The 26,557-nt window shown below is 51.5% G+C and overlaps 1 protein-coding gene and 1 pseudogene across 10 annotated transcripts in view; one reads left to right on the top strand and one right to left on the bottom strand.

The window, feature by feature from the left end:
* Positions 1-26,135, bottom strand: part of CARD14 (caspase recruitment domain family member 14) — a 43,659-nt gene extending 17,524 nt beyond the window's left edge. For 5 of the 10 annotated variants that reach the window (XR_013536060.1, XM_078374850.1, XM_035301989.3 and 2 more), the window contains exons 1-8: positions 18,507-18,695; positions 11,662-11,892; positions 10,528-10,665; positions 9,332-9,657; positions 4,813-4,980; positions 3,201-3,320; positions 2,199-2,324; positions 1,475-1,624 (exon numbers count right to left, since the gene is read on the bottom strand). Coding sequence is in view for 9 of the 10 variants with exons in the window: in XM_078374850.1 (XP_078230976.1) it covers positions 1,475-1,624; positions 2,199-2,324; positions 3,201-3,320; positions 4,813-4,980; positions 9,332-9,657; positions 10,528-10,665; positions 11,662-11,872 (1,239 nt within the window). In the remaining variant the exon portion in view is untranslated. Of the gene's footprint in view, positions 1-1,474; positions 1,625-2,198; positions 2,325-3,200; positions 3,321-4,812; positions 4,981-9,331; positions 9,658-10,527; positions 10,666-11,661; positions 12,742-18,506; positions 18,696-23,014; positions 23,115-25,280; positions 25,379-25,772; positions 25,815-26,044 lie in introns of those variants that run through there. The other 5 variants (XM_078374851.1, XM_078374852.1, XM_078374848.1 and 2 more) reach the window with 4 other exon arrangements.
* LOC100411528 (large ribosomal subunit protein uL22 pseudogene) lies at positions 15,930-16,582 on the top strand (annotated as a pseudogene).
* Positions 26,136-26,557: the final 422 nt, after the last annotated feature.

Genomic DNA, 26,557 nt, shown 5'->3' with positions numbered 1-26,557 from the left:
CAATCTATCCCCGTCCTCCTAGCCCGGGGCCAGCATCACAGGCGCTGGCAATCAACAGGACCAAGAGAAACCAGTTGGACACACAGCATTTCGTTTCTTTTAGAATATGTGTGATCTACTAGTTGTACAAATAATACATAATACACACACACACACACACACACACACACACACACACACATACATACACAAATACAGAAAACTGGAGGAAGGCAAGAAGGACCAGTTAGAAAAAAAGTAAAATCCACCCGTCTCCCCACACTCAGAATGAGCACGGCCTGTGTGTTGGTGCCTGCCCTGGGAGGGTTTTTCTCTGTGTAAACACGTGTGTTTTCACTGTCAATGTGGGATGATGGCTGTGCAGGGGGTGAGGGAGGAAGGGGGGTGGGCCCTGCAGGGCGAGGGAGGAAGGGGGGTGGGCACTGCCGGGTGAGGGAGGAAGGGGGCGGGCACTGCAGGGTGGGGGAAGAGGGGGTGGTGGGCACTACAGGGTGAGGGAGGAAGAGGGGTGGGCTCTGCAGGGTGAGGGAGGAGGTGGTGGTGGGCACTACAGGGTGGGGGAGGAAGGGGGTGGGCACTGCAGGGTGAGGGAGGAAGCGGGGTGGGCTCTGCATGGTGAGGGAGGAAGGGGGTGGGCTCTGAAGGGTGAGGGCAGAAGGGGGGTGGGCTCTGCAGGGTGAGGGAGGAAGGGGGGTGGGCTCTTCAGGATGAGGGAGGAAGGGGGTGGGCTCTGCAGGGTGAGGGAGGAAGGGGGTGGGCTCTGCAGGGTGAGGGAGGAAGTGGGGTGGGCACTGCAGGGTGGGGGAAGAGGGGGTGGTGGGCACTACAGGGTGAGGGAGGAAGGGGGGTGGGCACTGCAGGGTGAGGGAGTAGGGGGGTGAGCCCTACAGGGCGAGGGAGGAAGGGTAGGGCCTGTGCATGTGGAGGGCAGGGGCTACCTGTGCTTCCTGGGGGGCTTGGAGCTGGAGCTGCCCACCAGCCCATGTGAGAGGCGTCCTAAATATCCCAGCTGTCTGGGAACAGGCTCCCTCCGTTACGCATAGGTCTTTCCACTCTCGGACGGGCGTTCGGCTTTTAAGCATTTCAGGAATGCAGCATCTACACTGCAAATGGCTGCCTGTGGACAGCTTCAAACACTGCCTTCCACATCCGTCACCACACTCGAAAGGCTCCAGAACCTACTGCTAAGCTCCCCCGTCTATGACACAGGTGCTCTTGTCATTGAAGACACAGAAGCAGACTCTACTTGTCCACTGGATACCCTCAAGGTTTCACAGCGCCATCCACTCGTGGGAGCCAGTGTGTCAGTCAGCCTGGTGACACTGGGCCATCTCTGCAGGGGCCCCGTGTGGCCCAGCCTGGGATGCTGCCTGTCCTCCCAATGCCTGCCTGGGTCTTCCTGGGGCCTGGCTCTGTCCCAGTGTCCCCACAGCCCCTGCCTGGCCTCCAGCTGGGGCCAGCCAGAAGTACTCACCGCACCCGGAGGCTCTGCCTGCAGCTGGTGGAGCTGTGTGCGCAGTTCACAGACCTGGGCCGTCAGCTCAAACACCTGCCGGCGGAGGGCGTCCTTCTCCACCAGGCTCTGGGAAATCTCCCTCTGAGCACTGTCCCTCGAAGAGTACGCCTGTGGGCCAGGATAACGGTGGTAAGGAGGCCATGCCATCCCCACCAGGGAGTCTCGGCTAGAGAGAGCCCTGTTTCTAGCCTGCGCTCATCTATCGTGCACTTAACCTTCAGGATAGCTTTTTTATGATACCAAGCCCACTGTTATTTGACACCATGGCTAACTCATACCTTGTAACCTGTCCTTAGGTAACCAAGAGTCAAAAAATTAGTCATTCAAAAAGTAAATGTATGAACTATCAATCTGTTTCCCTTTACGGCCCTAAATGGCCCACACCGACCTGTGCAAACTTACAGTTCATCTCTATTCATGTTCACGTGTGCAGTTTTAATACAACCCAATATTTGGGGTGCACGTTCTCAGTATCATGTGACAGTAATAAGAGCAGGGAGGATGACAGAGAGTGTGTGGACAACGAGGGTGGGGGAGTGAAAAAACTTCGTGTTGACTGAGGAGAGAGACCCTGAAATCTGAGACCAGCTGCCATCAGGGAGCCGAGAGACTGTCCCCTGAGCCAGCCCTTGCCTGGGAAAGCAAGCGTGGGGTGGCGGGGCGGGCCCGGCCTCTCAGGTACCTGGTCACGCTCCTTTTGCAGCCCGGACACCTGGGTCTGCAGCGCGTTCACCTTCTCCCTGTAGAGCTGGCAGGTCATCTTACTCTTCTGGAACTGCAGCAGCGTCTGCTCCTTCTCTTCCCAGTACTGGACAGAGGGAGACGTGGTCCGTGGAGCTGAGAAGCTCTGAGGGTCTGGGCTGAGGAGGGGGTGGGGGAGCCCAGGGGCAGGAGGGAGGTGGTTCCTGGGATGAAATAGGTGAATTCATACTTGTCTCTTTTTTTTTGAGACAGAGACTCGCTGCGACATTGTCCAGGCTGGAGTGCAATGGCATGATCTCGGCTCACTGCAACCTCTGCTTCCTGGGTTCAAGTGATTCTCATGCCTCAGCCTCCCTAGTAGCTGGGATTACAGGCACATACCACCACGCCTGGCTAATTTTTGTATTTTTGGTAGACACAGGGTTTCAACATATTGGCCAGGCTGATCTCGAACTCCTGACCTCAAGGGATCTGCCTGCCTTGGCTTCCCAAAGTGCTGATACAGGCATGGGCCACCATGCCTGGCTTTGCTCATCTCTTAAGTGCTAGATTTCAAGACGCATCTAGAAAGTTGCTTAGGCTGATTATATGTGAATTTCCTCATTAAAACAATGCATGTCTGTTGCATGCATAATTGTGCTTTGCTTTCTTAATGTCCCCAAAAAACAATTTCCCCTGCCTGTCCTCTTCTTTTTCACCATCTCCTCTCCTCCCTGTTCCCTCCTCACCTAAGTCTCTGGCTCTCCTGCGGTGCCTAGGCCCTGCAATCCCCTCATCTGCCTGACCATGGTCTTAGCCATGGGCTGCAAGCCCGTGCTCAGTGTGGTGCTGACAAAGGAACAGGTGAGCGGGCCAACAGATTTGTTCAGCAAAATTCTGTGAGCTCGGTGTGCATGAAGGAATCTGGCTTCCCCACAGACCTGCCCCCGCCCCTGGGACAAGCGCCAGGAGGCTTGCAAGGGAGGAAGGGGCCGCACTGCACCTGCTCTCGCTGTCTCTCCGCAGCCACAGCCCTCTCCCTCAGGGAGTGAATGCGCTCCACCAGCTCCTGGCGGCTCCCCCGCGCCTCATCCAGGCTCTGTTCCAGAATGTCCTTCTCCGCCTGGGGCAGATAGAGGTCAGCTTGGGGTGCTGGCTTCCCCAGAGGCCTGCCCTGGGCAAGCAGAACCTGGAGAATACGGCGGCAACCTCACGGCCAGGTGTGTGAATGGATGCAGCCTTACTGCTGTACACCAGGCAGGAGAAAAACCACAGAAAAGTCGCCAGTCGTGCCTGGGAAAGCTGCACATCTACCGCCAAGCGGAGAGGCCGGCTCTCAGGATAACAGTTCCTCCCCTTACCAGCTCAGCCTTCGCCTTAAACAGGGCTGCAGCATTTCACAGAGAGGGAGAAACCAACAGGTCGTTCCCCTCTGACACTCACTTCCCAGGAAGGAGCTCATAAAAGGAACACAAGCCAGGCTGCAAGCTGGATGGTGCCTGGGCCCAGTGAATGCTTGTGGAAGGGATATCTCAATAAATACTAATCTATTGAGAGGGGCCGGGGAGGAGAAGCCCAATGTCCTTGCTCACTCATTGTTCTGCTTCAGAAGCCCTGCCCTCCAGTGCACGTGAAGGCCAGAGGGCGCAATCTTTCCAGGCAGAAAGGTTTCTTGCCCCATGCTTAACGTGAATCCCGTGGTTTACAACTGGCCCAGTCCACTCCGGAACACAACAGCAGCAGTAAACCTGCCGAGTGGGGGCACTGCGATACACCGCCAGCAGCTTTTATTTTTATGATTTTTATGTATTTATTTATTCTTGAGATGGAGTTTTGCTTTTGTTGCCCAGGCTGGAGTGCAGTGGCACAATCTCAGCTCACTGCAACCTCCGCCTCCCAGGTGCAAGCGATTCTCCTGCCTCAGCCTCCCTAGTAGCTGGGATTACAGGTGCAGACCGCCACCATGCCTGGCTACTTTTTTGTATTTTTAGTAGAGACAGGGTTTTGCAATGTTGGCCAGGCTGGTCTTGAATTCCTGACCTCATGATCTGCTTGCCTTGGCATCCCAAAGTGCTGGGATTACAGGCGTGAGCCACCACACCTGCCTTTTTATTTTAATTTTTTTGAGACAGCGTCTCCCTCCGTCACCCAGGCTGGAGTGCAGCAGTGCGATCTCAGCTCACTGCAGCCTGAAATTACCAGGGTCAAACGATCCTCCCACCTCAGCCTCCTGAGTAGCTGGGACCACAGGTGTGCACCACCATGCCAAGCTACTTTTTGTATTTTTTGTAGAGATGGGGTCTCGCCATGTTGCCCAGGCTGGTCTTGAACTCCTGGGCTTAAGTGATCCACCTATCTTGGCCTCCCAAAGTGCTAGAATTACAGGCCTGAGCCACCACGCCCAGTTCTAGCTTTTAATTAATTCTGCCAACGTTTTGGGGTCTGGGGAACAGCAGGAAGGAAGGTGGTAAAAAGAAAGTGGGTGAGATGAGTCACTAAATTTCACCTCCCATCCTTAGCCTCCCCTTAATTAAACCACCCGTCAGAAACTCCACAGTCTGGGGATCAAGCACCCAAGGCGGAGGCTGCTCTCTGCTGGGGGGGCCAGAACTTACCAGGCTGAAAGTCAGTGAGCGTAGTTTCTCATTCTCCTCCTTCAGGCGGTTCAGCTCCTTGTCCCCAGACTCCAGGTCACTGGCCATCCTCAGGGACCGCTCCTGCAATTCCAGCTCGCAGGAGGAAACCATGTTGACTCGCTGCAGCTCCTGCTTCAGTAGATACAGCTGTGCAGGGAGAAGGCGACAGGAAGGCTGGTGAAAACCTTCCTGTCCCAGGTGGGTTTCTCACCCTTCCTCCTAATGATGACGCTTTTCACACTCAGGGGGCTTCCCGCCCTGAGACTGAAAAACCCATGAAAGGGTTTACCTAATGAATGGTTCCAAACTGGGAGGACAGAGGCCTTTCAGCTCTATTTTATAGATGAGGCACAGTGGTTGAACTACGTAAGGGGTTAGGGTCCTAAGAATAGACCAAGGGGACTTGATAACCAACTTCTGGGTCTCCACAGCTGAGCAGCCAGTAGTGATGGCCAGCAAGCTCCCTGACTTCCCTGCTTGTCCATATTCTGCCAATACATCAATAAAGGAAATGTGGAAGTAAGAAGTAAGAGAGAGGAAAGTCAGGTCCGGCAGTGGTAGAGGTGCCTGGGAACGTAGAACTGGGGCTATTTGGACAGCAAAGTCCCTGTTCTGACTTGCAATATGTGTGCAGGGCCCTGGCCTTCCAGAAACTATCCAGCCAGGTCCTGCTGGCCTCCTTCCTCTGGACAATAGCCCAAGAGAAACTTGGAGCTCCAGCAATGGGCCTGGGGAGACAGCACTTTCCCCATAAAGCAAGCCTGGGAAGTCTGCACGGTGGGATGGATGCTGGCGCTCACCCCTGGGCTGCAGCCAGTAAGAACCTTTCTACCTGGACCCTTCCCTCCAGACACTGGGTTAGCACATTCTCAATTCGCAATTACCCAGTTCCTGCAATGGGCCAGCTGGGCTGGGTCTGTCACAGTCTACATGTTCAAAAAGTAAAATTAAGTCAGAACTGGAAGAGAACAGGAAAACGTGGGACTGAAAGTGAACCAGAACAAATGAACTGAATTCTATTTCTAACAGTTGCTATAACCACAGTGAAGAGAGACAGACAGACAGAGACATGGACAGAGAGTGAAGCTTCAGTGAGTCATGGGCACAGTGTTTGATTACAAGCCCTCAGCCATGAGCAAGCTTGGGTGGTGGGAGGAGGCGAATGACAAAAGAATCCAGAACTCGTCTTGGTGTGCCTGGTAATGGCAGTGGTATGGGCAGAGTGATTCTGAAATGACTGGAGATGTTCTGCAGGCCTGAGGTGCTGGTGACGCTGGGAGCAGGGTTCCCACTGGGGAAGGGGCACACATGCACGGAATGGGAGAAGGCAAGAAAAAGCTGTGGGGCATGGCTTGGAATTAGAGGTATGTGTGAGAACTCATGATTTCTGAAGTATGCACATGTACTATATGTATACTTGCATGTGTATGAGTATTTGTGTGTATGTATTTATATACGTGTATGTGTGTTTCCTAGCTCTGTCCCCTGAAAGGGGTGAGAAGCAAAGATACCCCAGTAGTGATGGGCATACCTACGCCCAGATCTTGTTCTCTAAAAGGAGGCAGGAGGCAGGGCACGGTGGCTCACGCCTGTAATCCCAACACTGTGGGAGGCCGAGGCGGGCAGATCGCCTGAGCTCAGGAGTTTGAGACCAGCCTGGCCAAGATAGCAAAACCCTGTCTCTACTAAAAGTACAAAAAAATTAGCTGGGCATGGCGGTGCATGCCTGTAATCTCAGCTGCTCGGGAGGCTGAGGCAGGAGAACTGCTTGAACCCGGAAGACGGAGTTCACAATGAGCTGAGATGGTGCCACTATACTCCAGCTTGGATGGCAGAGTGAGACTTTGTCTCGAAAAAACAAACCAAAAAATAAAAATAAAATAAAAGGAAGCAGGGCCCTCAGAGAATGAGCTGAGCCTGGATTTGGGGTAGGCCAGGTACAAGGTGATCCTGGAATATCTTGTGAGGCCAGAAAAAAAGTTGGTGCTCCAAAAACAAGGGGCCTGTCTCAGGACACGGAGCTGGTTGAAGGGCTCCATTGGTCACATCTGGGTCAATCTGAGCTCCAAAGTCATTAAGGACAGTGATAGGCTAGACCCCTGCAGAGTGGGAACCCACGAACTGCACCAAGAACAGATTCAGCCATGGGAGAAGGGAAGACAGAGGCCGCGGGCAGCAGCAAAGTGGGGCACTGTCGTGGTCATTATTCACAGCCGCCAGGAGGCCAGCTCCAGCCAGAGTCGCCACAGCTACGTCCCAGGAAATGTCCACCAGGAGCAGGCACTTGCTGGTCTGCACCCCACACCCAAGATGCTTACCAGTTGCAGGGAGGGAAAGAAACAGCCATTCTACTACGGTAGGGAAACTGGGCAATTCTACAGTAGAGAAACCTTGACAAGTGGTGGACGGTGACCTCCCCTGCGAGGGGCGAGGGGACCTCCAGAGCTTTTGCAGGAGGCCCTGAGTCGGGCCAGCACCCCCTGTGCAGGGTCCCTGCCAAAGAAGCATCACTTCTGTCTACTTGTGGGGAAACATAAGACCAACCCCAAATGAGACACAGTCTATCATCAAAGGGAAGGGGTGGGGTCTTCAAAGAGACAAAGAGAGGCTGTGGGATGCTCCCAACTGAAGGGGGCGAGAGAGAGCAACAGCGGAACGGAGGGCCCCACCCTGGGCTGGGGGGAAGGCTGTAAAGGATTCACTGGGACAAATGATAAAACCCAAACACAGACAGATTAGATAAAAACATACGAAAAAGACTGAAGTTGAGAACTGCACTGTGGCTATCTAGTAGAATGTGCTTATTTTCAGGAAACAGACATTGAAGGGTTTGGTGGGGGTAAAGGGCCACGACAGGGTAAATAAAAGTACAAATAATAAAGCACGGGTCGGTGGGCATTCTTTGCTCTATTTTCTTTTTTTCTTTCTTTCTTTCATTTTGAGACAGGGTCTTGCTCTGTCGCCCATGCTGCAGTGCAGTGGCACCATCTCAGCTCACTGCAACCTCTGCCTCCCAGCTTGAGCCTCTCGAGTAGCTGGGACTACAGGTGCGCACCACCATACCTGGCTAATTTTTGCATTTTTAGTAGAGATGAGGTTTCACCATATTGGCTAGGCTGGTCTTAAACTCCTGACCTCGTGTTCCACCCACCTTGGCCTCCCAAAGTGCTGGGATAACTGGCATGAGCCACTATGACTGGCCTCTTTGTATTAACTTTGTGTTATTTAAAAAATAAATTTGAAATAATTTCTAAATAAGAAGTAAAAAATTAAAAACAAACAACAAATGCCATTATTAAAAGCAAAACACTGACCAGCACAGTTGCTCATGCCTGTAATCCCAGCACTTTGGGAGGCCGAGGTGGGAGGATCACTTGAGCCCAAGAGTTCGAGACCAGCCTGGGCAACATAGTAAACCCCCCCCATCCCTAAAAAAACCTTTTTTTTTTTGAGACAGAGTCTCGCTCTTGTTACCCAGGCAGGAGTGCAATGGGGCGATCTCGGCTCACCGCAATCTCCGCCTCCTGGGTTCAGGCAATTCTCCTGCCTCAGCCTCCTGAGTAGCTGGGATTACAGAGACGCGCCACCCTGCCCAGCTAATTTTTTGTATTTTTAGTAGAGATGGGCTTTCACCATGTTGACTGGGATGGTCTCGATCTTTTGACCTCGTGATCCACCCGCCTCGGCCTCCCAAAGTGCTGGGATTACAGGCTTGAGCCACCGTGCCCGGCCTAAAAAAACCTTTTTTTAAAATTAGCTGGGTGTGGTGGCACAGTCTGTAGTCCCAGCTACTCAGGAGGCTGAGGCAGGTGGATCACTTGAGCCCAGGAGTTTGAGGCTATAGTGAGCTATAACTGCACATTGTCCCCCAGCCTTGGTATCAGAGTGAGACACTGTCTCTAAAACATTAAAAATAATAGTAATAATAATAAAGGTCAAAAGCAAATGCCAAAATGACAATGAGTGCACATCCTCAATATTTTGAGAACCCTTACAAATCAGTCAGATCATCATCCCCAAAGAAAAATGAGTGAAACACATTGGGTTTCGGAGGTCTAGCTTGATAACCGTCCTGTCCTCCCCATCTGAGTCCAGGACCAGCTGAGAAGGACAAAGGAGGTCAACAGAGAGCGATATCCTGTGTCATGGCCACAGCTGGGCAGTGGGATTTAGGTGGGTCTACAAATATGGAGCCCAGAGTATCCAGACCTCCCCAGGAGTCAGCAAAATGGGCAGTTCACAGACAAGCCAGCCAGGCCCATGGGTAGCTACTGGACAAGGCACGCCTCCTGCCAAGCAGATTACACAGAGGGGCCTGGGCAGCCTCCAGGAGAGGGGAAGGATCAGCCCCAGGGGGTCTCAGCCAAGGTTCTAGGGGCAGGGAATTGTTAGACAAGGAAGAGGTGAAGGGAGTTCCAGGCAGATGAACCAACTAGTGCAAAGGCCTGGGGGCAGGCAGACAGCAGCAGGGGCCCGCTGGATGTGGGGTGTCCCCTACCTCCTCCTGCAGGCTCCGGCAGCGTGAGGCGGCCAGCTCCTTCTCCTGCAGTGCATTACTGTAGTGCAGCGACAGGCTGAGCATCTCATCCTTTAGCCTCAGCACCTCATGGAAGTGGGCGCTAACCTCACGCTTCATGCGGCTGTGGTCAGCCTCCAACTGGTGCAGGTCCTCGGCACGGGTCTCGGCAAGGCCCAGGCGCTCCTGCAGCTGCTGGCACTGCCGCAGCAGTGCCTCCTTCTGACCCTTCTCCTGGTTCAGCTCTTCCTGCAGGCTGCCGATGGCCCCAGCCAGGCACTCGGTCAGCTTGGATGTCTCCATGAGACCTGTGGGCAGGTGGGCAGGTAAGCATGTGGCAGGTGCACAGGTTGGCAGATGAGCCGAGGCACTGCCCCCATTCCCCCATAGCCTTGCCCAGACTCCCTAGCAGGCCCCCAGCTTTAACCTGCTGGTCTCCTTAAAAGCTCCTGGACCTCCAGCAGACTTGGTCTTTTGGTTGAGTAAACAGCATGACTCCTGATTTTGGCAGAAGGGTTACCCACTCTGACCTTCCCCGTGAGACCCCACTGTTCAGATTTAATGACTCTCCTCGGTAGCTGAGATGAACTCATTGCTAACTCATTTTAAAGTTATCCCAAGAAAAACCTAAGAAAGAATATGGATTCACATAATAGAACTCGAGAGAACAGAAATATATACTGGGTGGGAGCAAAGGGAAAATGGTCTATTCTCTACTGTTTTGGGTCCTGTGAGTCCTGCTCCTTTGAAAACCTAAATCTTTCAACAGTTCCTCCCAGGAAGCCTAGAATTACTCCATTACGGAAAAAGGTGAGCCAGTGCCCAGAAGGCTCTGCGGCACTGTACCCTCCGGGAGCTGGGCTGTCCTGGCCCCTCCAGCAAAGCTGCAAGGTTAAAGGCAGACTCCAGGAGACACTCCCCTGCCCTTTGCTTGCCTCTGGAAGGCAGATTCCCCCCACCCTGCCCCTCAGGGAGTCTCCTGTTGGTGCTGGGTAATTCCTACCCACCCTCAATACAGCGGAGGGGCTCCTCACCCTCAGAGTGCTGGGGCCAGAACAGGGACTGTCCTGGAAAAGCGCGAGAAGGGCTAAGTGGCAGGTAAGTGGGACGCCTGGGGTAACCAGGAGCCCGAGGTTCCTAGGAAGCACCCTCGATCCCGACAAAGTTGGAGCTCTCACCGCTAAAGTTGCTGAAGTCAACAGCAGGCTGCAGCCCAGTGACCAGGGTGTAGACGTCAGGGTTGTGGAACTTCAGGCTCTCCAGGAAGGCGATGGCCCCATTCTTCCCTCGAGTCTTCAGCAAATCCAGCAAGTGCCCTTGGGAGGCAAAACCCTCTGTTAGCTACCAAGGGGGCTGGGCTCCCTGGCTGGCTTCCCCATGGGGGTGGAGCCTGGGGCTGGGGAAACCCCTACACTTCTAAGAATCAGGAGGTCAAAGCAGTTTTCGGGGATCTGTGGGGTAGGAGGCGGCCTCACAGCTCCTTTTACCCACATGACCTCAGCCAGACTTGAGAAAGGCAAAGCTGGCATTTACTGAGCAACTCCTGCAACCCAAGTGCTCTGGCAAGTGCCGGGCACGAAGTGAGGAGGGCGGTCCCTGCCTGCAGCACCTCCCTGGCAAGCCGGTGGCTGGTGCAGATGCAGAGTCCCACCACAGTGCTGTCAGCCTCGGAGCTGTGCACAGAAAGCAGCAGAGCGGCCCCCAGGGCTGCAGGGGACAGGTCGCAGAGAGCCTTGGGGCCTTCCACACCCAGGGCCCAGAGACCGTCTCTCTCAGCCAGAATGACTAGCGTGGACTAATCCCGCCTGTGTCCGGGACTTATACACCAATGTGCATGAACATTATCATGTTGACAGCTGCCACACACTGCCTGTTTTCTACGGCCCCAGCTTTGCAGTGAGTATCTTATAAACACTAACTCATGTGCTTCCCCTAACAACCTCACAGGGTAAACCATTAGCATCCTCATTTTTTAATGAATAAGCACGGCTAGTCGGACCATCAGAATGGACCCCAAAGACATCTGCAGTGGTGTGAATGGTGGTTCCCCTTAAAAGGCAGGTCCACCTGGGGAACCTGTCCAGGTGACGTTGTTTGGGAAAAGGCCTGTGCAGACGTAACTTAATGACCTCAAGATAAGATCATTCTGGTTATCCGGTGGATCCTAAGTGCAACAGTGTTTTTTATAAGAAACAGGACCAGAAGAGACCCCCTGAAGACAGAGGCAGACAGTGGAGCCGTGCAGGGTGCAACAAGGAACACCTGGGCCCCACGGGGAGCTGGAAGAGGCGGGAAGAGGGAGCTGTGCTCACCAGCCCTCATGGCACTGTTGGTGAGCTGGGGACTGTGCAGCACCTCCTCCTCATCCAGCTGGCACAGCACCTTGGCCTGGCGCAGGTAGGGGGTGAGGCGGCTGGGGCAAACGCAGCGCACGATCCTGTGACGGTGGCTCTCCATCATCTCCCACAGCGTCTCCTCGTCCAGCGCTGTAAGCGTGGAGTCCTTGCGGCACAGTTCCCCCATGGCTGGACTCAAGGAGAACCCTAGGAGGAGCAGCCATGGGGGTGGAATCGTCAGGAAGCAGGAACAGAGAGCCAGGGTGACACCATTTTAAAACCAACTCCGTCGCAAAATTAGCAAGGCACACACACACTCTTTGCCAGTCAGAACCCAGGGTCCTGAGATGTTTAGGTGGAGGAAGAAGCTTCGTAACATCTGCAAGGACAAGCTCCCACAACAACAAAATGTCCAGACACCCCAACATCACAGGACACAATGTGCTTTTAAAATTATTATACTCGGCTGGGCGCCGTGACTCACGCCTATAATCCCAGCACTTTGGGAGACCGAGGCGGGTGGATCACGAGGTCAAGAGATCGAGACCATCCTGGTCAACATGGTGAAACCCTGTCTCTACTAAAAATACAAAAATTAGCTGGGCATGGTGGCATTAGCTGCGCCTGTAGTCCCAGCTACTCGGGAGTCCTGAGCAGCTGGGACTGCAAATATGGGCCACCATACCCAGATAATTTTTGCATTTTTTGTAGAGCTGGTGTCTTGCTTTGTTGCCCAGGCTGGTTTTGAATGCTGGGCTCAAATGATTGGTCACCTTGGCCTCCCGAAGTGTTGAGAATACAGGTGCGAGCCACTGCGCCAGGTCAAGGATAACTTTCTATAAGTCAACAAAGTACTAAATATTGTCATGCTGTCAGCCACCCACGCGTAGACATAACTTAGCTTTTACGTAGATAAGATCCCTGTATCAGAAGAGTTTAAAACAAAGCCAGCACGTTCCTCCTCTTGCTTTCTGAGGACGCCTTCCTCTGTAACTGAATGGCTTTCAATAAACTCTCTCTTCTCACTGCATTCTGCCACTCTCCTTGAATTCCTCCCTGTGAGAGATCCAAGAATTCTCTCTCGGGGTCTAGATCAAGACCCTTTTGCCAGGTGCAGTGGCTCATGTCTGTAATCCCAGCACTTTGGGATGCCAAGGCGGGTGGATCATGTGAGGTCAGGAGATCCGCCTGAGCAATATGGTGAAATCCCATCTGTACTAAAAATACAAAAAAATTAGCCGAGCATGGTGGTGTGTGCCTGTAGTCCCAGCAACTTGGGAGGGTGAGACAGGAGAATGGCTTGAACCTGGAAGGAAGAAGCTGCAGTGCACCGAGATGGTGCCACTGCACTCCAGCCTGAGAGACAGAGTGGGACTCTCTCTCAAAACAAAACAAAAAACCCTTTTACCAGCAACAGAATTAACCAAATGGCTTCTGGGGTCAGGGAGGATTTTCCATTCAAACCCTCTCTCCCCACATGGCTGGTGGAGAAGGAGATGATGATCCAGCCAAGATGAAGCGTCTGTACCCTGCTTCCTGCCCCAGCCTGGTGTCTGTCTACACCCCGCTTCCCGCCCAGCCCATTGTCTATGTCTACACCCTGCTTCCAGCCCAGCCCAGTGTCTATGTCTACACCCCGCTTCCCACCCAGCCCGGTGTCTAGGTCTACACCCCGCTTCCCGCCCCAGCCCAGTGTCTATGTCTACACCCCGCTTCCCACCCAGCCCGGTGTCTATGTCTACACCCCGCTTCCCGGCCCCAGCTTGGTGTCTATGTTACACCCTGCTTCCTGCCCAGCCCGGTGTCTATGGCTAGTAGGGTGGGAGGTGGAGGGGGATCTTCATCTTAAGGGTGAATATCAGAGCAATTCCTCTTCCTGGAGCAGGGCAAGAAGAAATGGGCTTCATTTGGTTTTGGCAGACTCATTTGCAATTTGCCTTTACAACACAGGAAGCTGCTCCTGGCTTAGGAAATTGATTTATCCAATGAAGGTGATATTAAAAAACAGATCACTGCTGGGCACGGTGGCTCATGCCTATAATCCCAGCAATTTGGGAGGCTGAGGCGAGTGGATCATGTGAAGTCAGGAGTTTGAGACCAGCCTGACCAATATGGTAAAACCCCATCTCTATTAAAAATACAAAAATCAGGCCGGGTGCGGTGGCTCATGCCTGTAATCCCAACATTATGGGAGGAAGAGGCAGGAGAATTGCTTGAACCTGGGAGGCAGAGCTTGCATCGAGCCAAGATTGCACCACTGCACTCCAGCCTGAGTGACAGAAGGAGACTCCATCTCAAAAAAAAAAAGAAAAAGCCGGGCGCGGTGGCTCACGCCTGTAATCCCAGCACTTTGGAGGCCGAGGAGGGTGGATCACGAGGTCAAGAGATTGAGACCATCCTGGTCAACATGGTGAAACCCTGTCTCTACTGAAAATACAAAAAATTAGCTGGGCATGGTGGGGTGTGCCTGTAATCCCAGCTACTCAGGAGGCTGGGGCAGGAGAATTGCTTAAACCCAGGAGGTGGAGGTTGCAATGAGCTGAGATCACACCACTGCCCTCCAGCCTGGGTGACAGAGCAAGACTCTGTCTCAAAAAAACAAACAAAAACCAGACCACTTCTCTCATGCATCTAGAGCCTACATTCTCAACAGAGGTGAAACAGCCTCCAAGGGTTGAAAATTCTTGCTCTTCTATGTATAAAGCACTGACAGATGGTATGTCTATGATATTAATATTTCATGAGAGGGCAATTAGGAAAAAGTTGTCTAAAAAGCTCCTCGGGGGTAATGATGAATAAAAGGTTGAGAACCTGCTCTAAGATAAACCCTAGGGTTTGGACACTGGGTCCAACAACCCAGCAGCCAGAGGCAGTGCCCCTGATCTACTTGGGAGCCAGGAAACAGGCAGGTGGGACTTTGGGTCAGGGAGCAGTTTTGCAATAATGATGCGTGCAGGCAAAGGGCACTGCTCCTCCTTGCTATGGTGGATGCCTGTTATTTCTTAGCCCCTGGTGGATTCTGCTTTCTGGTCAGAAGCCAAAGCGGGCTGACATTCCCCATCCTTTCTGGTGGCTGTAATGCCCAGGTGAGAGCACCTGCCCAGGACTTTGAATTTGTGCTGCAGCAGCAGGGAAAGGGGCACAGGGCCACTGTGCAGAGGAGGCAAGGCGCAGAATGGATGCTTATTACACAAATGGTTTGGGGAAGTCGTCCTCAGTTTGCAAACTGATCTGGAAGCCCGAAAAAACTCCTATCCACTCTATAGGACACCCCTTGCTTCAGCGGTGTTGGAATGACCTTGACAGTCTTTGCCATTCTGGTTTCTCCCTCTGCGTAAGATTGAGCACGCATGGCCCCATCTGCTCTACCCAACCCTAAACAATTAAGAAACTGATTCACACCTTGTTGTGTCAGTTACAGCTTTTCCTAAAAAACTGAAAAAAATACTTATTTTTTTTTAGAAATTTCATCTAAAATAATGGTAGTAGACTAGGCGTAGTGGCTCACACCTGTAACCCCAGCACTTTGGGAAGCCAAGAGGGAAGGATTACTTGAGCGTAGGAGTTTGAGACCAGCCTTGCTAACATGATAAAACCCTGTCTCTACTAAAAATACAAAAATTAGCCAGAAATCCCAGTTACTCAGGAAGCTGAGGCAAAAGGATCACTTGAGCCAGGGAGGCAGAGGTTGCGGTGAGCCGAGACTGTGCCACTACACTCCAGCCTGGGTGACAGAAGGAGACCCTGTCCCAACAAACAAACAAATAAATAATAGTAGGGGTGCTGCACTTTGGAAATGCTGCTTTATATGTTCTTCACGAAAGGTAATTTTCATTAGAAGCAAGACTGTCAGCTTCTCTAGAGCCGAGATCATGCTACTGCACATCAGCCTGAGTGACAGAGGAAGACTGCCTTAAAAAAAAAAAGAAAAAGGACCAGGCGCAGTGGTTCATGTCTGTAATCGCAGCATTTTGGGAGGCTGAGGTGGGTGGATCACGAGGTCAGGAGCTTGAGACGAGTCTGGCCAGCATGGTGAAACCCCGTGTCTACTAAAAATACAAAAATTAGCCAGGTGTGGCGGTGCTTGCCTGTAATCCCAGCTACTTGGGAAGCTGAGGCAGGAGAATTGCTTAAACCTGGCAGGTGGAGGTTGCAGTGAGCCACTGCACTCTAGCCTGGGCAACAGAGTGAGACTCTGTCTCAAAAAAAAAAAAAAGGCGTTCTCCCAGAAGTCACTGTTCTTCCTCTTTCCCCAAGCGGCCTGAGGTAATCTGAAAATGGTTCGCTATTCACTTGATCCGGAGAACCCCACAAAGTCATGCAAATCAAGAGGTTCCAATCTTCGCCTTCACTTTAAGAACACACGTGGAACTGCTCGCGTTCACTTTAAGAACACACGTGGAACTGCCCAGGCCATCAAGGGTATGCATACACGAAAAGCCACGAAGTATCTGAAAGATGTCACTTTACAGAAACAGTGCGTACCATTCCGACATTACAATGGTGGAGTTGGCAGGTGTGCCCAGGCCAAGCAGTGGGGCTGGACACAAGGTCGGTGGCCCAAAAAGAGTGCTGAATTTTTGCTGCACATGCTTAAAAATGCAGAGAGTAATGCTGAACTTAAGGGTTTAGATGTAGATTCTCTGGTCATTGAGCACATCCAAGTGAACAAAGCACCCAAGATGCGCCGCCGGACCTACAGAGCTCATGGTCAGATTAACCCATACATGAGTTCTCCCTGCCACATTGAGATGATTCTTACTGAAAAGGAACAGATTGTTCCTAAACCAGAAGAGGAGGTTGCCCAGAAGAAGAAGATATCCCAGAAGAAACTGAAGAAGCAAAAACTTATGGCATGGGAGTAAATTCAGCCTTAAAATAAACGCAACTAAAAGGAAAAAAAAAAAATCCCCTTGTTTTCAGCTGCCCAGCAGGTGGTCCCTTGTTTGCAGCGGCCCAGGACACTGATACGGAGGACCCCACATGAGGGAAATGTGCTAGGGAATGACACTGGGTACAAACACCTTGCAGAAGACACTGTAGGGTAGTAACGACCAGCATGGCTTGGCTGGGGGTATGTGGGGTTACAAAGGTCCCTGCAAGGACTGAGCTACAGCTGACCTGGGCTGCCACCAGGGCTGATGTCCCAAGCCCAGGTCTGTCTGGACAGAGCACATGAAGCGCGTCACCACTCAAGCCTGAACGCCTGCTCTTCAGGGGACATGCTGGCCAGTGCAGACTCTAGGAGCTGTTGGAGATCCTCAGCGGTCACCTGCCCAGCCTCCCGTCCCAGAACACGCCCGGGCACCCTAGCTTTGGAGGTGAGCTGCGTCCCCTGCCATGCCCCTGCCTGAGCCCCTCTCTCCCCTCCTGGCATCAACACAAAGTCATTAGCCCACGAATCCATCTAAATAATTTTAAAATGTTTTAAAAACTGTGCACTGTTTCCAACATATAAAACAGTACTGCAAACGATGTAACAAATATCAACACACCCACTGTATGAATTCAACCATCTTGACATTTTGCACTTGAGGTTTGTTTTTAAGGAAAGGAGAGCAGATGGCGCCTCCTGGTTCTCTTCAGTCCCTTTTCCCTCCCTCTCAGGCCATATATTTTAAAAATCATTTTAAAATGATTTTCTTTTTAAGGCAGGGTCTCGCTCTGTTGCCCAGGCTGGAGTGCAGTGGCGTGATCATGGCTCATTGCAGCCTTGAGCTCCCAGGCTCAAGAAATCCTCCCACCTCAGCCTCTCAAGTAACTGAGACCACAGGTATGCGCCACCATGCCTGGCTTATTTTCAAATTTTTGTAGAGATGGAATTTCCCTCTGTTGCCCAGGCTGGTCTCGAACTCCTGAGCTGCAGTGATCTGTCTACCTTGGCCTCTGAAAGTGCTGGGATTGCAGCCCAGCCTAAAAATGATATTTTAAAAATCATTTCCTACAAGTGGAAGTGTGTATAAACAGTATTCAGGACTTTCGCATGATACTTCATGCAGACATCACCTTTACATCAACAGGATTGTCAGCGTTAACTGCAACTTCACAGAAACTGTATCGTTCTGTGCGTACGGAGTCTGCGGTTTTAATACTGATACATGCAGCTCCTTGAACCTGTGCACTAGATCCAATGACATGAATAAGCCCAGTGGACTTCTCATACTCCTGTGGAAGGACATTAGGTCATGCCGAATTTTTCTCCACTGCTCACAGAGCTGTAGCCACCGCCTTCGTGAGTCTCTTGGGTGGGGTCGTTTCCTCACAGCCCCATGAATTCCTGTCACTTGATTCTTTTCATTTGGAATGAGAGGCTGCACCATTGGAGAAGGCAACTCTTGGAGGGGTCTGTATGCTAAAAATACTTGATAACCAGAGCAAATCAACATCTGTCATCCAAAAAATGGAAAATAAGCCCGCCGTGGTGGCTCACACCTGTAATCCCAGCACTTTGGGAGGCTGACATGGGTGGATTACCCAAGATCAGGAGTTCGAGACCAGCCTGACCAACATGACGAAGCCCTGTCTCTACTGAAAATACAAAAATTAGCCAGGTATGGTGGCAGATGCCTGTAATCCCAGCTACCTGAGAAGCTGAGGCAGGAGAATTTCTTGAACCCAGGAGGCAGAGGTTGCAGTAAGCTGAGATTGTGTCATTGCACTCCAGCCTGGGTGACAGAGCGAGATTCCGTCTCAAAAATAATTTTTTTTTTAATTTAAAATTTAAAAAACAATAAAAAATAGAAAGTGATTGTTGGGAGAGTCCTGGGTGCAGTAGTTGCGTCACAAGCCATCCAAGGAGCCAGGTCCCTGAGAGTACTCACCGTGGGGCTCAGATTTGCTTTCACAGGAGTTCTGTGCAGCAGGTTGGGGTCTGCAGTCCCTGCGGTGTCTCCAAAGCCCAGGGTGGTGCCGGCTGCCTCCTTTCTCTGCTGCTGGGTGGGAGGGAGCTGGGCAGAAGGAAGAGCCTGAAGCCAAAGCAGTGCCAGGTGAATTGACGGTGATTTCAAGCTACGTGACCTGCTCCAAAACTCAAAGTTCACCTACAACTGCAAGCAGCTGGGAAAAGAAGTCAAACTCAGATCCGGGAAATAGCTCGACAGACCTTTGACCCTTGTGGTTTTCCCAGTAACAATAGATACTTTCTTAGCACTAGAGGCAGACTTCTAGAATGCACCTGGGCTTTGAACCCTAGACTACCAAGGAGAGCTGAAAGGCGTAGTGATTATCCAAAGCGTCCACGGGGGGCTCAGGGGCTCCCCACAGAGCCAGGCCACTCACAGCCTTCTGCCGAGTCTCCTTGCCCGGAAGGAAGAACAGCGGCGGGGCCGGAGGGCAGCTGTGCCTCCCTCCTTCTCATCTCAGCCTGTTTCTCACTGGGAACAAACAGGTGATTGAGGCTTGTGAGTCAGGGTGTCACTGACTGTGGCCCCTGCAAAAGAATGCTGATGTCTTGATCCCCAGTACCTGTGAATAGGGCCTTATGTGGGAATAGGTCTCTGCCAATGTGATCAAGTTGAGGTCATTAGGGTGGGCCCTAATCCAGGGAAGGGCGCCCTTGTAACAACAGAAGGGCTGGGTGCAGTGGCTTGCGCCTATAATTCCAGCTCTTTGAAAGGCTGAGGCGGGCAAATTGCTTGAGCTCAGGAGTTGGAGACCAGCCTGGGCAACACAGTGAGACTTTGTCTCTGCTAAAAAGTTTTTTGTTTGTTTGTTTGTTTTGAGATGGAGTTCTGCTCTTATTGCCCAGGCTGGAGTGCAATGGTGGGATCTCCACTTGCTGTAACCTCTGGCTCCCAGGTTTGAGCGATTCTCCTGCCTCAGCCTCCTGAGTCGGTGGGATCACAGGTGTGCACCACCATGCTGCCCAGCTAATTTTTGTATTTTTAGCAGAGACAGGGTTTCACCATGTTGGCCAGGCGTTTTTTTTTTTTTTTTTTTATTAGTCAGGTGTGGTGGGTACACAGGAGGCTGAGGTGGGAGGATGGCTTGAACCTGGGAGCCAGAGGTTGCAGAGCTGAGAGAGTGCCACTGCACTCCAGCCTGGATGACAGAGCGAGACCCTGGGTCTCAAAAAAAAAAAAAAGAAGAAGAAGGAGAAGGGCCGTAGACACTCTGTGATCACCCTGCGTTGGTGGAGGGAGAGACTGGACACACCAAGCGTGGGCAGCAACACTAGAAACTCGACAAAGGCCTGAAGCAGACCCTCCCTGGAGCCTTCACAGAGGGTGTGGCCCTGCTGACCCTGGAGTGTGGACCTCTGGCCTCCAGAATCATGAGCAAATACATTTCTGTTGGTTCAGGCCACCCAGTTTGTGGTCATTTATGATGACAGCCAGAGGAAAGTGCGCAGGAGCAAAGGGGATGTGGAAATTGCCCACCCATCTCCTGAGTATCTGGGACTACAGGTGCATGCCACCATGCCAGGCTCATTATTATTATTATTATTTTGGTAGAGATAGGGTCTCGATATGTTGCCTGGGTTGGTGCCAAACTCCTAGGCTTAAGCGATCCTCCCACCTCAGCCTCCAAAAGTGCTCGGATTACAGGTGTGAACCACTGTTCTGGCTGTGAGTCATACCTCAGCCAAGTTGTTAAAAAAAAAAAAAAATCCAGGCTTGGGGCAGTGACTCACACCTGTAACCTGGAAGGCCGAGGTAGGAGGATCCCGTCTCTAAAAAAAAATAGATTGCAGGGCTGCTGGTGACCCCACCCTGCTTCCTGCTTCCCTCTCTGGTCCCACTCCCTGCGAGGAAGCAGGAGGGTGGGCTGAGGAGGTCCCTTCAGTGACCAGTTCTGCCCCTGCCACCCCAGGGCCAGGGCTGGCGGGCCACGGTGCATGGGACACTGGCATCCTCTTTCCTTTCTCCTAATTTTCAGCCTAGGCTGGGCCCCCATCCCAGCCACCCCTGCCTGCCCCCACCACAAGTGGGTTCCCCGTTTGCCGGCTCCTGTTCTCTGCCAGCTGGTGTCGAGCAGGAATGTGTGCCCCAGGCATCTCCAGGCCAGCCTCCTCCTTTCCACCCCACTGGCTTCCTCATTCCAAAATCCCTGTTCACCTCAGCTGACCCTGTGACCCTCTAGGAATGTCTCTGGCTCCTGCAGAGGTGTCTGGGGTTCCCCTCACCCCTTCTTAGATATAACAACCACGTGGGCACAGTTGCCCATCACATCAAGCACAAAGTCTGCAGGTCAAACCAACCCAGGATCACTGCAGCCTCCTGTACCTCCCACCACAGCTCCTGGAGAAATGAACCACATGTTGCTTTTTTAAAAGTTAAAAAAAAATAATAATAAATGAATAAAACAGCAATCACAACATGAGGAAAGAAAAACAACTGTTCTGCCACAAACTGGAAAATGGCAGGCTGGGCACGGTGCCTCACGCCTATAATTTCCAGCACTTTGGGAGACTAAGGCAGGTGGATTGCTTGAGCCCAGGAGTTCAAGACCAGCCTGGGCAACATAGCAAAACCCTGTCTCTACAAGAAATACAAAAATTAGCCAGGCATAGTGGCGTGAGCCTGGGTCCCAAGCTACTTGGGAGGCTGAGGTAGGAGGATCACTTGAGCCCAGGAGGCAGAGGTTGCAGTGAAATGAGATTGCATCATTGCACTCCAGCCTGCTGGGTGACAGAGTGAGACTCTGTCTCCAGAAAAAAAAAAAGAAAAAAAAAAAAAAAACAAGAGGAAAAAAGGGAACTATGGCAGAGAAGCCCCAAAACCAAAGGAGTGGTGCAAAGGGCCACTGAAGGCACAGGTGCCAGCACAACACTTAGGGGCAGACCTCGCAGGAAGAGGGGGCCTGACCATCCCTCTACTGTTTGGGCAGCTGAAGAGAAACAAGCCTAGGGAAGTCAGAGAAAATGCCCCAGAGCTCCCTCCAACTTCGCTGGGATTCCTCAGCAGGGGTGGGGAGGGGCTGGGCTGAGCTGGGAGAGAGCCCAGGCACAGCTGTCCTGCTCACCGCAGGCTGACCACTGGATTTCTTTAGTCACACATCCGGGACAAAACTACGGTGGCAAGAGAGTCTTCCAGCCAAAGAAGAAGATTCTTCACCCTAAGAAATAATGCAAGCAGTAGAAATTGGGGTGGGGAAGGGGGAGGGAAGGCATCACTTTATCCTCCACGACCCTGTGCTATCTAAAATAAAATAAGGCCAGGTGAGATGGCTCATGCCTGTAATCTCAGCACTTTGGGAGGCCGAGGCAAGTGAATCACCTGAGGTCAGAAGTTTGAGACCAGCCTGACCAACATGGCATAATCCTATCTTTACTAAAAATACAAAATTAGCCAGACGTGGTGGTGCATGCCTGTAATCTCAACTACTTGGGAGGGGGAGGTAGGAGAATCACTTGAACCCAGGAGGCAGAGGTTGCAGTGACCGGAGATCATGCCACTGCACTCCAGCCAGGCAGACATAGTGAGACTCCATCTCAAATAAATAAATAAGTATATGAATAAATAAAATGCTGATTTTACTTTTATTTTCCGTTCTGTGGAGAACAGGGTCTCCCTATGTTGGCTAGGCTGGTTTCAAACTCCTGGACTCAAGCGGTCCTCTCACTTCTGTCCTCCTCAGTGCAGTAACTACAGGTGTGAGTGGTCAAATCCAGCACACGTTGATTTTATATAACATCACTAATTTATCAAGGTTTTTGTAATCTCTTACCTGAATCTCGGGAATTTTCAGGAATGAATAGTTCTTGTCATTGTGAGACTGTTCTACTACATTTAGCATTCCATTATTAACAATTAAAAAATTTTTTTTCTTGCCAAATCTGGATGCACTGTCTATAAGTTAGCCCAGCTCCTCAAGGAGCAGTAGGAAAAAAAATAAAAAAAACAAAAAAATTTTCTGACAGCAACATCTGAGCTGAACTAAACTTTAAGTCAGATTAAAAGTTTGCATTTAAAGCATGTAGACTATGATCCCATTTTTATAAAACAATGTTAGTGTATCTTTGGGAGTCCCTCAATCCATGTGCCCACCCCATCCATTCATTCAATCTGCCCATCGGTCTGTTCTGTCATTACGCATGTATGTGTGTCTGTACATGAGAGAGAGAAAAAGGGCGGGGGAGAGAGGGAGAGGCAGAGAGCAGGGGGATTTGGAACACTCCTCACCAATGCTAACACTTGTTATTCATGATGGTAGATTGTTAAGAAATCTGTTTAGGCTGGGCACAGTGGCTCACGCCTGCAATCCCAGCACTTTCAGAGGCCAAGGCAGGCGGATCACTTGAGATCAGAATTCAAGACCAGCCTGGACAAAATGGTGAAACCCCATTTCTACTAAAATATAAAAATTAGCCAGTTACGGTGGCGCTCACCTGTAGATCCAGCTATTCAGGAGGCTGAGGCAGGAGAATGACTTGAACCTGGGAAGTGGAGGTTGCCGTGAGCTGAGATAGTGTGCCACTGCACTCCAGTCTAGGAGACACAGTGAAATTCCATTTCAAAAAAAAAAAAAAAGAAAAAAGAAATCTGTTTAGAATAAGCAAATATGGATTCAATAAAAACCATAAAGTCATTATTTTATAAAACTGCCAGGTGTGGTGGCTCACGCCTGTAATCCCAGCACTTTGGGAGGCTGATGTGGGCGGATCATGAGGTCAGGAGATTAAGATCAGCCTGGCCAACATGGTGAAACCCCATCTCTACTAAAAAACTACAAAAATTGGCCAGGTGTGATGGTGCATGCCTGTAATCCCAGCTACTCGGAAGGCTGAGGCAGAAGAATTGCTTGAACCCAGGAGGCAGAGGTTGTGGTGAGCCAAGATCGCGTCACTGCACTCCAGCTTGGGCGACAGAGTGAGACTCCATTTCCAAAAAGAGAAAAAGAAAGAAAAGAAAAAAAAAACCAACAAAATTAATCCAATTGATCAAACATAGAAGGAAATGGGCCTCATCTTAAAAACGTTAGTCACAGAATGCTGGGGTCCCAGATTGTCTGGGACAGTCCTGCATATAGCTCTTGTCCTAATCAGTGGTGCTGCCTTTCTCTCTCAATACGGACTCAGCTTAGGGGCATAGCATCACAGGGAGGGAGGTGGAGGCATGCTGAGGTGAGCTCCTCCAGCTACAGCGGGAACACCAGCAGAAACATCTCCTCTCCTGCTGCCCTCAGCACAAGGAGAGGGTGGGAGCCCAGGGGATGACAGGCACTGGCGAAGCAGGTAAAGTTCTAGAAGAGGGAAAGGGGGAGGAAAACTTGGCTGGTCCAGGCTGCATCAGTCAGGAAGGTGACTGTTTCTCATCCTCAGGGCAGGATTTCTCAGCTTCCCACTTAGTGAAAGAGAGTGGAACATCTTCCTAAAACCCCTATATTTGCCCCCAAATCGCTCATGAAACATCTGCTTCAATAGGCATTGATCCTGAGCCTGGAGGTTCCAAAGCAGATGGAAAATACACATGTCCCTAAATGGTGGCATCCAAGGCCTTTCTTTGTGGTCAATGGCCCTGTGATTAAGTGGGTGCCAAAAAGCCAATGACCCCAAAACTAGGGCTTATGGAAGTATAATGTTTGTTCTAACAAATGGCACCCGGGCACGCCCTCTGGTATTTTACTGTATCGAGTTGCCAAGAGGCCACATCTCCAGCTTGCAGCTGAAACCCTGGGAGTTCTGAAAGGCCAGGTCTCTGAGGATACCTTGAGGACCAGGACTGGTGGCTGGCCCAGGACTACAGGTCTCTCGGGTGCCTTCCCAGCGTTGGGTCCAGGTGGCAACGGCTACCTCTGATAGGGTCCTTTAGAGGGTCCTGAGAGGGTCCTGTGCCCTAGATGTGCCCAAACCTCACAGGATTCCTTTGGAGGGTCTGAGGGTGCTGTGTCCTCCCATCAGAGTGAACTCAGAAAGCCAGGGCAGCTCAAGCCAAGGCTGCCTCACCAGCCCCTGAGGACAGAGGCTCTGCAGGACTCTCCAGACCCTGGCCAACTGACCCAGTCGGCTGTCCCTCAGGCTCCAGAGCCCCCCAGAGCCACACTGGGCTTTGAGCATCAGTGGGTGGAGCTAAGAAGTCACTAGTCCCTTCTGCAGTTGCAGTAAAGCAACTTACAGTAGACCCCAATGGCAGTTAACAATTGTAGGAGTTTCTTTGTAACTCGTCCCAGGGTAAATAGAGATTAGTCCTAAAAGGGGGGAAAAAACCCCTTTGGGCTGGGCACGGTGGCTCAAGCCTGTAATCCAGCACTTTGGGAATCCAAGGCAGGAGGATTGCTTGAGCTGAAGAGTTGGAGGCTACAATGAGCTATGATTGTGCCACTGCCCTCCAGCCTGGGTGACAGAGCAAGACCCTGTCAGAAAGAAGAAAGAAAGAAAGAAAGAAAGAAAGAAAGAAAGAAAGAAAGAAAGAAAGAAAGAAAGAAAGAAAGAAGGAAGGAAGGAAGGAAGGAAGGAAGGAAGGAAGGAAGGAAGGAAGGAAGGAAGGAAGGAAAGGCCAGGCTCTGTGGCTCATGCCTTTTAGGTGAGGTGGCTCACGCCTGTAATCCCTGCACTTTGGGAGACCAAGGTGGGCAGATCACCAGGAGTTTGAGACCAGCCTGGCCAACATGACAAAACCCTGTCTTTACTAAAAATGAAAAAAATCAGCATGCACCTGTAGTCCCAGCTATTCAGGAGGCTGAGGTAGGAAAATCGCTTGAACCTGGGAGGCAGAGGTTGCAGTGAGCCGAGATTGCGCCACTGCACTCCAGCCTGGGTGACAGAGAGAGACTTCTTATGAAGGGGAAGGGGAAGGGGAAGGGGAAGGGGAAGGGGAGCCCAGAGATCTCTAATTCTAAATTCCATATCTAACCGTTCAGCAATTCTAGAAGAGTCTAAAATCATGAAATCTCCAGCATCTAAGATATGGGTTCTCCTTATTTGACCCCTCCCAGGTCAACATCCTTCTCCTAACCCAAGGTTCAGTCTCTTCCCTTGCTAGTGAAGTACAGAAGAAGGCACACGTACACACACATGTGCATGCACACACACACACACACACACACACACACGCAGGAGGAGGGGACACAGCTCACCCCAGCCCCCCAATGCCATGACAGACTGGCTATGCCCCTGCTACCAACAGCAGGCAGCTGGTCTTACTCACTTTGTTCTGAACTTCGACACCTTCTTTCCCCGGTCCTTGATCCTGCGGCAACAGTGAGATCAGAGTATAAAACAGAGGATCCCTTTCATCTAACACGACCCGTGCTGTTTTAAGGCAGAACTCAGCATTCAGCGAATGTTTCAGTGATTGACCCAGCAACACAGACAAGTCGTTTTCTGCTTTCTAGTCCACACACAGGGCAGCACCTCCACTCCTGAGGAAGAAGCTGGCCCCTCCCACTCCCCTGGGACTGCTCTCAGGCCCCATCAAACCTGTGTTGGCTGAGCCCCTCCGTAGGCTGACCTGCTCTCTGCCAGATGGAGTGTGTGCACTTGCCTTCCCCCTCCCAGGGAAGTGATGACTGAATGTGGCCCAACACCTGGCTGAACTGAACGGCAGCGGATGAGCAGGTTTGACAGGCACATCCCACAGAAGCAGTGCCTTATATGGGGCTTCCATGAGCTGTCAAAGCACCAGTACATTCCAACAGCTGGGCATTGATGTAAGAACCACAGGGATGGCCAAGAACAGTCCAGGCATCTGGTCGACCCACAGAAGGCAGTGACTGAGGGGAAGGCTTCAGGGTTGGGGGCTGGGGACTCCTCTCTCCTTTGTGAATGGTCACCCAGTTCTTCGTCATTTCTACTCTTGGGAAAATCCTAGGAAGACTAGGATGAATTCTGGCCCCTTCTTGGTTCTCGTGATCGACTGTGGGAAGTATCTAAATAATCCCAATGGACACATCTCAAATCAACATTTCCTGACCATTGTTTAGATTTAGATGA

This window comes from Callithrix jacchus, chromosome 5 (assembly GCF_049354715.1).
Source record: "Callithrix jacchus isolate 240 chromosome 5, calJac240_pri, whole genome shotgun sequence".
Taxonomy (NCBI): Eukaryota; Metazoa; Chordata; class Mammalia; order Primates; family Cebidae; genus Callithrix; species Callithrix jacchus.
Note: the sequence above shows the minus strand (reverse complement) of the source record. Positions and strands in the feature narration are given on the sequence as shown.